Source organism: Bombina bombina, chromosome 2, assembly GCF_027579735.1.
Source record: "Bombina bombina isolate aBomBom1 chromosome 2, aBomBom1.pri, whole genome shotgun sequence".
Lineage (NCBI taxonomy): Eukaryota > Metazoa > Chordata > Amphibia > Anura > Bombinatoridae > Bombina > Bombina bombina.
In genome coordinates this window covers 85,874,941-85,887,133 of record NC_069500.1, presented here as the reverse complement: position 1 = coordinate 85,887,133, position 12,193 = coordinate 85,874,941, and the positions used below count along the sequence as shown (strand labels likewise).

Sequence of the window (12,193 nt, the reverse complement as noted above, 5' to 3'; positions counted from 1 at the left end):
TGGTGCATTTCTTAACAACATCCGATAAAATAGAGCAATTTTTTTTTATGTAGCTCATCTTAAAAAATTTAGATAAATAGTTTACTACCATACTGTCCAAGACCATTGACTTGTTGCTACATATTAACTACATTTTGTTTTTTTTCGTGTATTTTGCTTTTGTTCTGTCGCATTTCACTCTTCTTTTTCAACAAAGTCCCACCCCCTCATTTTTCCCCAAATAATTCTTCACCCATGTTGTGTAGGCTCCAGGGGGGCACGAGCTGGCCTGTGACTACTGGGAGCTCATTGGTTTGGCCCCTGCTGGTGGTGCCGATAACCTCATCAACGAAGAGTCTGATGTGGATGTCCAGCTTAACAACCGCCACATGATGATCAGGGGTGAGAACATGTCTAAGATCTTCAAGGTCCGCTCCGCTGTTATCCACTGCTTCAGGAACCACTTTTTTGACCGTGGCTATTATGAGGTATGTTGTTTTTTGTTTGTTTTTTCCTCCTGTGCCACCATGATAATCCTGAAATTAACATAAGTAACCAATGAAAATCAGTGTATATTATTGAGCAAACTTATTTAATAATCTACAGGTTTGGGTAACTTTATGTTTAAATCTTTTTTATTGTCATGGGTTTTCACAATACAGAAATAAATCTTTTCTTTTCGTGGAACAATCGATATACATTTAACTAGACAATTGGAAAAGGTGGAATAAATATAGGTTATTACAGTATATAGGTTAAATGTCTGTCTCTCCATATAGGAGTATCGTTACCTTGGCCGACCTTCGCTCAAGAGTTCTTCATTTGTTACAAATCAGAAAGTCTCTAGGCATATGATTATCTATATCTTCCTTCCTTTTCCGGATTGTTCCAGGGTGTGTTGACCCGTGTTTAACCATATTCTTATGACTCAGATTATAACTAGTAGTTCAATTTTCTTAAAACTAAATTTAACTAACTGGACTTAAGCTGTAATCCTTGGGATCTCTTTAGATTTCTTAACCTCAGCTTAGAGAAAGAAAAATGAATAACAAGTAAAAAAGAAAAATACCAAAAAACAAAAATAAAATAAACTAGGTTGCTGTGTGACTCCTCTTTTCCTCTCTCCCAGGTCTTGCTGTCTTCTCCTATTACCTCTAGGCTAGAGAAGTCTATCTTACTCTAACTTATTATTTGTCTGTTCAGTGTCCAGTAAAACCAGATCTTTTCAAATTGTGTTTGTGTGTCTAGTATCTGTGAAGCGGATTCATACATTCGGTGTGTTAGAGAAATCTTATTGAAAACTTCATCCCATGGGGGCGCTGAGGTTTTCCAGTGTTTTGCTATACAAGATCTGGCTACCGTACAAATGATTCTAATGAAAGTGTTTATCTGTTTGTTAAACTGGGGTAGTGGGGTGTGTAGGAGAGCCTGTAATGGAGTTAACTGAATGTGTTCATCTAGAACTGAGCTTGGCAGATTGGACGTTTTAGTCCATATGTCTCTCACCCTCCCGCACTCCCACCACATATGGCAATAGGAGCCCACATCCTCTATAACAGGACCTATTATGACTGGGTGACATGTGTGCGGTTTTCACTGGGGTTAGGTACCACCTGAACATTGTCTTGATAGTGTTTTCTCTCAAGTCGGCACTTAAGAGTCCTTTACAAGCTGAATTAAACGTGTCATCCCACCATTGCTTATCTTTATTTATATCTAAATCTCTTTCCCAATTCAGAATTAGGTTAGGTTTTGATGAATTGTTAGATGCTTGTATCTGTAGATATAATTTAGAAATGGCCCCTTTTGGTCTATGTGTGGACTTAAGTAGGCTCTCTAGAGGTGTGGTTATGTTGGCTTGACGGTCTTTAATATATTCGTGGATTGCAGAGTTAACTTGAAGATATTGGAACCAATGTAGTTTTACTGAATCTAATTGGGTTTGGATCTGATTGAATGTCTTAGGTTTACCTCCACTTAGCCAGTCTGCCACCCTATAGAGGCCCTTATTGACCCATTTGTCTACTATGTGTTGTGACTCTTTGGGAAGCAAATATCTAATTGGGTGTATTGATGTTTGGTTTGATAAGAGGTTCTGTCTTTTTGTTAAAAAGGACCATATTTCCATAGTATGTTGTGTGACCTGTAATCCTGGTTTGTCCTTGAGACCCCTCCTTGTGTGTTTATGCCAAAGAAAGTCGTCCGGATAAGGGGTATCTCTTATCTCTGCCTCTAGGTTGGTCCAAATGACCCCTTCAACATTACTTCCCACTAGTGTGGTTTGTGCTAGTCTCGCTGCTCTGTAATATTCTACTATGTTGGGTGCTCCCAGACTCCTATGTTTTGTTATTAGAGCAGTTGCTATACGAGCTCCCTTATTCCCTCTAATGAAGATTACTAAGTCTCTTTGCAATTTCTCCAGATCCCCCAGTGGGACTTTTATGGGTAGAGTTCTAAATAAGTATAATATCTGGGGAAGAATTGACATTTTGACTGTAGCTAGTCTGCCTAACCACGATAAGGTGTGTGTCTTCCATTTGCTCAAGTTTTTCCTTATCTCCTTATATAAAGATTCATAATTGTATTTATATAATTGATTGATTTGAGGCGTAAGGTGTATTCCTAAGTATTTAAGCGAGTGGGTGGCCCATCTTACCTCAAAGTTAATGTCTATGATTTTTTTAGTATGTTGCGGAAGTCCTAAGGGCAATGCTTCACATTTATCTAGGTTGATTTTATACCCTGATATTTGGGAAAATTGGTCCAGTAACTTGTATAGATTGGGTAAGGATGTGAGGGGTTTTGTCAGTGTCAGAAGGATATCATCCGCAAAGAGTGTCAGCTTGTATTCCCGGTCCTTGACCTTCACCCCTGTGATATCTGGATCTAGTCTAATTTTAGCCGCTAGGGGTTCTATGCAAATTGCAAAGAGCAGAGGCGACAGCGGGCATCCCTGCCTTGTGCCGTTTAGTATGGGAAAACTCTTAGATTTATATCCCGAGATAGATACCTGGGCTGAGGGGTTAGAATAGATTGCGTTTAGGGTTTTAATAAAGGTCCCTTCAAATCCCATTTGTTGTAGCATTGCAAACATGTATCCCCAGTCTATTCTATCGAATGCCTTCTCCGCATCCAACGAGAGGAGCAGAGAAGGCACTCGGTCGTCTCCCACATAGTCTATAATGTTCAGCAATCGTCGTACGTTGTCTGGTGCTTCCCTGTCTTTCACAAAACCCACTTGATCTGGGTGTATCAGCTTTGGGAGAATGTGTTTTAGTCTATTGGCCAAAATCTTCGTTAATAATTTTAAGTCCTGATTAATGAGCGATATTGGTCTGTAATTTGCACAAAATTTATGATTTTTACCGGGTTTAGGGATCACTATTATTTTGGCCTGCAACATGTCTGTTGGGATGGTGTGTCCCTCCATAATAAAATTACAGAGGTCCGTAATGTGGGGGATAAGGTTTTCCTTAAAAGCTTTATAATATTCCCCCGCAAACCCATCTGGTCCCGCTGCCTTCCCCGTTTTGAGTTCCTTTATAACCTTCCCAACTTCCTCCCTCGTGACTGGGGCATTTAGTGTGTTGTTGTCGTCTTTGGTAAGTAGGTACATGTCATCTTCTCTCAGAAACTTCTTTGTTTGGCATTTTAGGGTGTTTGAGTGTGTTACTTTTTTACCATCATATAGATTTCCGTAGAACTCTGCAAATGTGTCCGTTATATGTTGTGGGTGGGACACTGAAGTGCCGTTCGCCAGTGTAATACAGGGAATGATAGATGCTCTACATCTCTCTTTTAATTTGTTTGCTAAGTATCTATCGGGTTTGTTCGCATGGATGCAATATTGTGTGTTTAGTCTCTGGATTGCTCTTGTCGATTGGTTATTTAGGATACTAGCCAAGTTTTCTCTTTTGGTTGTGATAGTAGAGAGTATTTCCTTTTTTTGTGTGATTTTGTGTTGTATCTCTAATTCTGCGATTTCTTTGTGTAATTGTGCTAGCTGAGCTTTGTACTGCTTGTTGTTTTTGGATTTATCCTGGATGAGTAAACTTCTCATGTACACTTTGTGTGCTGCCCAGGGGGATATAGGGTTAGTTGTGGATTCTTTGTTAAATTCCCAATATTCGTTTAATGATTTGACATATTTATCTTTATGTATAGGATTTTTTTATATATGATGGGTCATATGTCCAGGTTCTGTGTCTTTGTGTATCTACAAATCCCTCCAAGTGTAAGGAGAGTATTGAGTGGTCTGACCACACACATATCTGAATTGACGAGGTCTGTAGAAGTGGTTGTAGTACTTGGCTAATATATATATATAATCCAGTCTCGTGTATCGCTTGTGGGCTGCTGAATAGAAGGTGGTGTCTTGAGTCTTACAATATAACGTGTACCACGAGTCAAATAGCGCATGTGGGGCCAGGTGCTCTAGAATAGAGTTCACTATTCTGTTGTGTCTAGTTTGTTTTGCAGTGAGTTTAGTTTTGTTTTCTACAAATTTGGTCATGGTTATGTTGAAGTCTCCTGCTAGAATGATTTTGTGTTGGGACCAGTCAGTAAGCAGATTAGATATATGATTGAAAAAGGAGTGTTGGTTATCGTTGGGAGCATATATATTACATATAATGACATTAGATTCCCCAAATTGGCCTTTAATTATAAGATAACGCCCCTCTCTATCCGCTATAGTAGATTCGTGTTTGAAAGCGAGACTAGCATGGACTAAAATCGAGACCCCCCTTTTCTTAGTAGCGGTGGTTGCATGATAATGTTGTGTGAAGTCTTTTGCCCAGTATTTTGGGATTATGTCTCTAGTGAAGTGAGTCTCCTGGAGAAATAAAATATTGGCCCCCATACGGTGGTATTGGAACATTGCTGTACGTCTTTTAATATTAGTGTTTAAACCCCTCACATTATGAGATATAAGGTGTATTTTTGGAATCATGGGATAGATGTTTTGTGATGTGTGGCTTTTGTCGACCTAGATATGTAAAATATTGATACATACGACCCTAAAGAGGCGAGTGGTTCCATCAAGAAGACCTTACTGTGGTAATCTGACTTGGGAGGAGGAACAGTCCCGGCAACCTTAAAAGAGATAAAAAATGTAAATAAAATAAAACTTTTAAAGAACATACAGAAATAACAACATAAACAATAACAGATTTTACATCTATTCATTAATTAACACTAATGTCACCTCAAAATAGGTGATTAGAGCTGAGTAAAGGCGAAGATTGTACTATCATCTAAATTGTCAGCAACATTAGAACAGGATTTAATTTCATCAAACATGGAACTCAAACAGGAGATAACTGTCTATTAGGCATCTCTGTCAAACTAGAGAAAATATATTATGGGCCCTGTCTCTTTTCAAAGGTTATAACTTCGATATTGGCCCCTCAAGTTCTCCTTCTAGGAAGGATTTGAAGTTACCAACCGCCAATTAACGGTTAAAGGGGTGGATCCCTCTCCCCCCTATATTAATATTGGAGTTTCAAAGGGTGACCTTTTGGGAAGCTGTCTTGTATCATTTCCTGACTCTTTTCCGGTTTACTTTTGTCCATCTTGATTGCCCAGAAGTGCTCGGCGATAGATGTGGTTGTTCTTCTGTTGGCATGGTTGGGTTTTCCATACCCAGAAGCTTGCAGGTGGGGGAGATGTCCTCAATGTCATGAACTGTGATGGTTTTATTGTCCTTGAGAATGTGCAGGGCGAAAGGGAATCCCCATCTATATTTGATTTGATTTTTACGTAATATAGAGGTTAGGGGGCGCAGGGTGCTTCTTCTCTGCAGTGTACGGAGGCTGAGGTCCTGGAAGAATTGAATAACGCTTCCCTTGAATTTATAAGTTGGTTTGTCTCTGGACGCTTTAAGGATTTTTTCTTTATCTTGGAAGAATGACAGTTTTATAATGACGTCTCTGGGGGGTGCTTCTTCTTTGGGCCTTGCCCGTAAAGCCCTGTGGGCTCTTTCAATTGCAAATACTGATTCTTCAGGTTCCCCTGTAATATTTCTAAACAGGTGTTGCAGATATGTGTTAAGTTCGGGGTTAGTGATTGTTTCCGGAACCCCTTTCAACCTAATGTTGTTGCGGCGCGACCTATTTTCTAGGTCGTCGACCTTATCTTGCAGATCATTAATGGCTTGTTGTTGTATCTGTAGGGTCTGAGAAGAGGCTTCTATTTTGTTTGTTACTGTATCCCTATGCTCCTCCAGAGCTTCCATTCTGCCTCCTAAATCTGTTATGTCAGCTCGTATGTCATTTAAGCTAGATGTGACGGCCGTATGCATGGAGTCTATTTTCCCCCATAGTTTCTCAAAGTTTGCGGCAATGTCTAGCTTCGAGACTAGATCTTTAAAGTCTGCTTTTGTTAGCGGTGTTGTGTCTTTAAGGGAGGATGATTCTGTATCTGAGTCCTTTTCTGATTCCATGTTGTCTGGCTCTGTTATCTTGTTATGTCGTGAAGGCTTGAAAAAGGTGCTCAGATTTGTCGTTTTATTTGTTTTGTCCCCCTTAACCAGTTTTTTGTTTGACATATTAACTGTCTGCTTCCAGTGTTGATTTAGTGTATTGCAAGAGAGTGAGTTATGGGAAATCTTTTCTTTGGTGATAATCTCTCACTGATGTATGTGGATATGGTCGCACAGTAAAAGAAAAAATATTTTAGGCAAAACAAAGAGAGTTAGGCTGTTGGTCAGCGTCGTGCCCTGATAGTGAATTTATTTTTCATAGACCTTTGTGTTTTTTTTTTGCTGTGTCTATATAGTTAGTCAGTTCTGTATTACAGTCATTTGCTCACCCCTTATTCCAAGGTATAATTTGGAGTGCACTCCTTTCTCCTTGTTTCTCTGTTTAGTGGTAACTCCAGCTTAATTTTGTTGTCTCAAGATATAAATTCCTGTTTCATTGCCAATTTATAATGAGATGCCCCATGTGAACTTGTTTTATATCTTTGCGAGCTATCTATTTTTGCTCCCTACTGGCTAAGAGGGTGTGATAAAAATAAAGATTTCTTCACTTCCATCATATCGCTGGCTATTTTGCGACTTTTAAGGTTGGGGGAAAGCAACAGTTCTTTATCCTTATTCCTGTTTTCTGGCCTCCCACCTCGGCCGTTAATAATCTAGGCTATTTACTTGTCCCCAGGTCTGTGTGCGTAGCGTGTGAGTGCGGCCTACCTGCGTGGTGTCAGAGAGTCGGACCGGCCTTGTCAGCCGGGTCACTTACAGCTGGTGCACCTTTGTACTCACTGTGTGTTGCTCGGTCAGCTGCCCTCTGATTATGTCAATATGCCACGGTATTATGCACGGAGTTAGCTCAGTGCGCCATTACTGCAGAGTAGGTTAGTCTGTTTTCGGCGCGAATGCCCGGCATCCTTGAGAAGCGTCTCTGCTCAACCTGTCACTCTCATCTGAGTTTTTGCTAAACGCCTCAGCGTCCGAGTACCCCCAATGTCTTTTGAAGCAGCTTGGTCTACAAGTTAGGCTGTTTTGCTGACTTTTTTATTACTTGCAGCTCAGAGCTCACGGATCACACTTCCATCTTTGAGCTCAGTTAGGCTCCGCCTCCCAGATATTCTTATAATGTTTCCCCTTTACTGGCAAACGCAGTGACGTCTATTGTACGTGATCTTCACAGTAACAGGAGCATAGAACAACCATATAGATTGCTGAACTGAGGCAGTGAGGCGGTAGCAGCTTGTTCCATAGTGTAGTAACTACAGGATGGCAGCGATCACATGGTACACACCGGAAGCTGCATCCATTGAAGTTACCCACCTGGTTTGGGTAACTATGCAATCAAGTTAATTGCTGCTTACGAAAAAAAATACAAAAGATTCACTGGTTGCACACAGCATCAGTCATTCTGGAACGGCTGTTTAATGTTATAGCCCACTCGCATAAATACCTTTTGCAAATAATTAAAAAATTGCAAAAGTACTTAAAAACTTTAAAGTAATAGGTCAAAATTTAAATGTGCATTTCAATTTTAAATATAAGCATGTTTACAATATACTTAGCAAAAATGCTTCTAGTAAAAGTTAGTACAGTATTTCAGCAGCATACGCACATATGCTGTGAGGGCTCATGCACCAGTATTCAGATACCACACGTTGTCAGGGAGTCATGACGCAAATTAAGTCTTCATAGACACAATACACACTACTGCCAGCTGTCTCAGAATACTGGTGCATTTGTGCTAATCAATAAATAGGGAGAATATTATTATTTTAACTAATATATTAAGAAATTAATAGGTGGTTGTAAATCTTCTTTAGTATATATCAAGATACATGTAACTAGCTAATTAAGAGGCACAGTTTTCTATTTTGTATGTAGACAGAATTAATCGATTCTCTTTAGTGAATGTTTTTTTGGCTCCCAATACATGTTTTTCATACTCTGAGCGATCACAATACAAACAACAACACTGTTTCTGTACCGTTAAAGGTTTGGTGGAAAAGCCACCAATATGATGGATGGGCACCATTATCTTGTAGCAATCACAAACCCCCTACCATGAATTTGGCACTGTATTTCAACAACAAAGTGGACACATCAAATTCAACAGACAAATGGTGTTCATAACGTGCAAAACTGACCTTTTTGACATGTTTGTCAGTATTCCAAGATGATGATTTCTGATAACGGGCACATGGAATGAAAGTGTTCCAGTTTACTTTATTAATGGTGGCTGACGCTGGGGACTGTTCCGGAGGGGATACGTTTTGTTTAAAGCTCCGGTACATGGCGGTTTGTTTATGGCATAACTTTAATTCGGCTGGCCGTTTTTTATCACGGGCTTAGTTTTGCACGCTTGGTAGCGCAGTTTCTACTTGAGTTCCGGTTAAGCTGATTCTCATCACATCTCCTAAGTCTGCTTGTGGTGACTTTTTACAAGCGACTTTAGGGGCGTCGTACTGCGGAGTTGAGATTGTCACGTGGCGGCAGGTAGGAGCCGCAGCTCTGCTGTGGCGAGGTGACTGAGTAAATTTGGAAGTATACAGTGTGTTTTTTTTTCTCTAAAGCTACAGTACACAGAATGTAAAGTTTGCTCTCTGCCATATATTTAATTCTGCTAGCATCCTTAAAGAGACAGTACTCCACAGAGTATTTATTATTACCACAATTATTATCAGTGATTTTTAAAAGCTTGCAATTTGTTAGGTTATCAAAATGGATGACCTTGAACAGAGTACATGCCCTATGTGTTTAGATTCCATTGTGAAACCCCCTGTTACACTTTGTCCCTCATGCATTGAAAGGGCTTTACAGTGTAAAGAATTTTTTTCCGTTAATAAAGAATGTCCTCAGCCTGATGAAATTCAGGGTATGCCGCATTTTTCTCCCCAAGCGTCACAGCCTTTAATGCCCGCACAGGTGACGCCATATTCTTCAACGTCGTCCGCTTCATTTACTCTGCAGGATATGGCTGCAGTTATGTCATCCACTCTTACAGAAGTTTTATCTTAAGTTGCCAGTGTTACAAGGCAAACGCAGCAGGACAGAGGCCCACGTGGTCCCTGCAACTTCTGATGCCTTAATGGCTATCTCCGATATACCTTACCAGGGCTCTGAATTGGGGGGTAGGGAGGCCCTGCCTGAGGGGGAACTGTCTGTCTGGGGAAATGCATTTCCTGAGTCAGAGTCGGACGTCATGTCCTTCAGATTTAAACTTGAACACCTCCGCCTTTTGCTACGAGAGGTTTTGGTAACTCTGGACGACTGTGACTCTATTGTGGTCCCGCCAGAAAAATTGAGTAAGATGGACAAATACTTAGAGGTTCCTTCTTATTCCGATGTGTTCCCGTTTTCTAAGAGAATTTCGGAAATTATTAGGAGGGAATGGGAAAGGCCGGGTATCCCGTTCTCCCCTTCCCCTATTTTTAGGAAAATTTATCCTATAGCTGACACCGTTCGGGGCTCTTGGCAGATGGTCCCTAAGGTGGAGGGAGCTATATCTACCCTGGCTAAGCATACGACTATCTCTTTTGAGGACAGTTGTGCTTTCAAGGACCCTATGGATAAAAAGTTGGAGGGTCTTCTAAAAAAGCTATATATTCATCAAGGGTTTCTGTTTCAACCAACGGCCTGCATTGTAACAATAACAACTGTGGCTGCCTTTTGGTTTGACGCGCTAGAAGAGTCCCTTAAGATTGAGACTCCTTTAGAAGGAATAATGGATAGAATTAAGGCCCTTAAGATGGCTAATTCCTTTATTATGGATGCCGCCTTTCAAATCGCCAAATTGGCGGCTAAGAATTCAGGATTTTCCATTTTAGCGCGCAGAGCCTTATGGTTAAAATCTTGGTCTGCGGACGTGTCCTCTAAATCAAAGCTTTTGGCGATTCCTTTCAAAGGTAAGACCCTGTTCGGGCCGGACTTGAAGGAGATAATTTCTGACATTATGGGAGGTAAGGGTCATCTCCCTCAGGACAAAACAGCTAAGCAAAGGGGACGACAGACTAATTTTTGTTCCTTTCGAAACTTCAAGGGAATGCCCTCTTCCTCTTCCGTTAAACAGGAAGGGAATTATTCTCAAGCCAAAGCCACCTTTAAGCCTAACCAGGGTTGGAATAAGGGCAAACAACCCAAGAAGCCTGCCGCTGCTACCAAGACAGCATGAAGGGGCGGCCCCCGATCCGGGACCGGATCTAGTAGGGGACAGACTTTCTCTCTTTGTCCAAGCTTGGATGAGAGGAGATGATCAGGATCCCTGGACACTAGAAATCGTGTGTATTAGTTGAAGTTCAAAAATTCCTTCCAAAGAGGAAGGTTTCTTCTTTCACGATTGTCTGTACACCAGATAAAAAGAGAGGCGTTCTTACGTTGTGTAAAAGACCTCTCCACTATGGGAGTAATTTGTCCCGTTTCAAAACAGGGGCAGGGGTTTTACTCAAACCTTTTCGTGGTTCCCAAAAAAAGAGGGAACGTTCCGACCTATTTTAGATATCAAGAGTCTAAACAAGTTTCTCAGAGTTCCATCTTTCAAGATGGAGACTATTCGGACAATTCTTCCATTGATCCAGGAGGGTCAATTTATAACTACCGTGGACTTAAAGGATGCATATCTTCATATTCCTATCCACAAAGATCATCACCAGTTCCTAAGGTTTGCCTTCCTGGACAAACATTTTCAGTTCGTGGCTCTTCCTTTCGGTCTGGCCACGGCACCCAGGATCTTCACGAAGGTTCTAGGGTCTCTGCTGGTGGTTCTCAAACCGCGGGGCATTGCAGTGGCGCCTTATCTGACGATATTCTGATCCAGGCGTCGTCTTATCAACTGACAAAGTCTCATACCGACATGGTTCTGTCCTTTCTAAGGACTTACGGGTGGAAGGTGAATTTAGAAAAGAGTTCACTAATTCCACAGACAAGGGTTCCTTTTCTGGGAACTCTAATAGACTCTATATCTATGAAAATCTTCTTGACAGAAGTCAGAAAGTTAAAGATTCTGAATACATGCCGAGCCCTTCAGTCCAATCCTCGGCCATCAGTGGATCAGTGAATGGATGTAATTGGATTGATGGTGGCGGCAATGGACATCATTCCGTTTGCTCGTTTTTATCTCAGACCTCTACAACTGAGCATGCTCGGACAGTGGAATGGAGATTATGCAAATGTATCTCCTTAGATAGATATGGATCAGGAGACAAGAGACTCTCTTCTTTGGTGGTTGTCGCTGGATCATCTGTCCCAAGGGACGTGCTTCCGCAGACCTTTATGGGTGATAGTGACAACGGACGCCAGCCTACTAGGATGGGGTGCAGTCTGGAATTCCCTGAAGGCTCAGGGTGTGTGGACTCGGTCGGAGTCTCTACTTCCAATCAATATTCTGGAATTGAGAGCAATATTCAATGCGCTTCAGGCTTGGCCTCAGTTGGCTTCGGCCAAATTCATCCAATTTCAGTCGGACAACATCACGACTGTGGCTTACATCAATCATCAGGGAGGAACAAGAAGTTCCTTAGCGATGACAGAAGTATCCAAGATAATTCGGTGGGCGGAGGCTTACTCTTGTTATCTGTCAGCAATCTACATCCAAGGAGTGGACAACTGGGGGGTGGATTTTTTGAGCAGACAGACGTTCCATCCGGGGGAATGGGAACTCCATCCGGAGGTCTTTGCCACCCTGATTCTCAGGTGGGGCAGACCGGAATTGGATCTGATGACGTCTCGTCAGAATGCCAAGCTCCCAAGATA

General features: G+C 41.4%; 1 protein-coding gene across 1 annotated transcript in view; it reads left to right on the top strand.

The window, feature by feature from the left end:
• The window catches only part of NARS1 (asparaginyl-tRNA synthetase 1), a 79,408-nt gene that overhangs the window by 30,869 nt on the left and 36,346 nt on the right, over nt 1-12,193 (top strand). Inside the window, exon 9 of the mRNA XM_053701145.1 lies at nt 246-467. Within this exon, the coding sequence (XP_053557120.1) occupies nt 246-467 (222 nt within the window). The remainder of the gene's footprint in view (nt 1-245; nt 468-12,193) is intronic.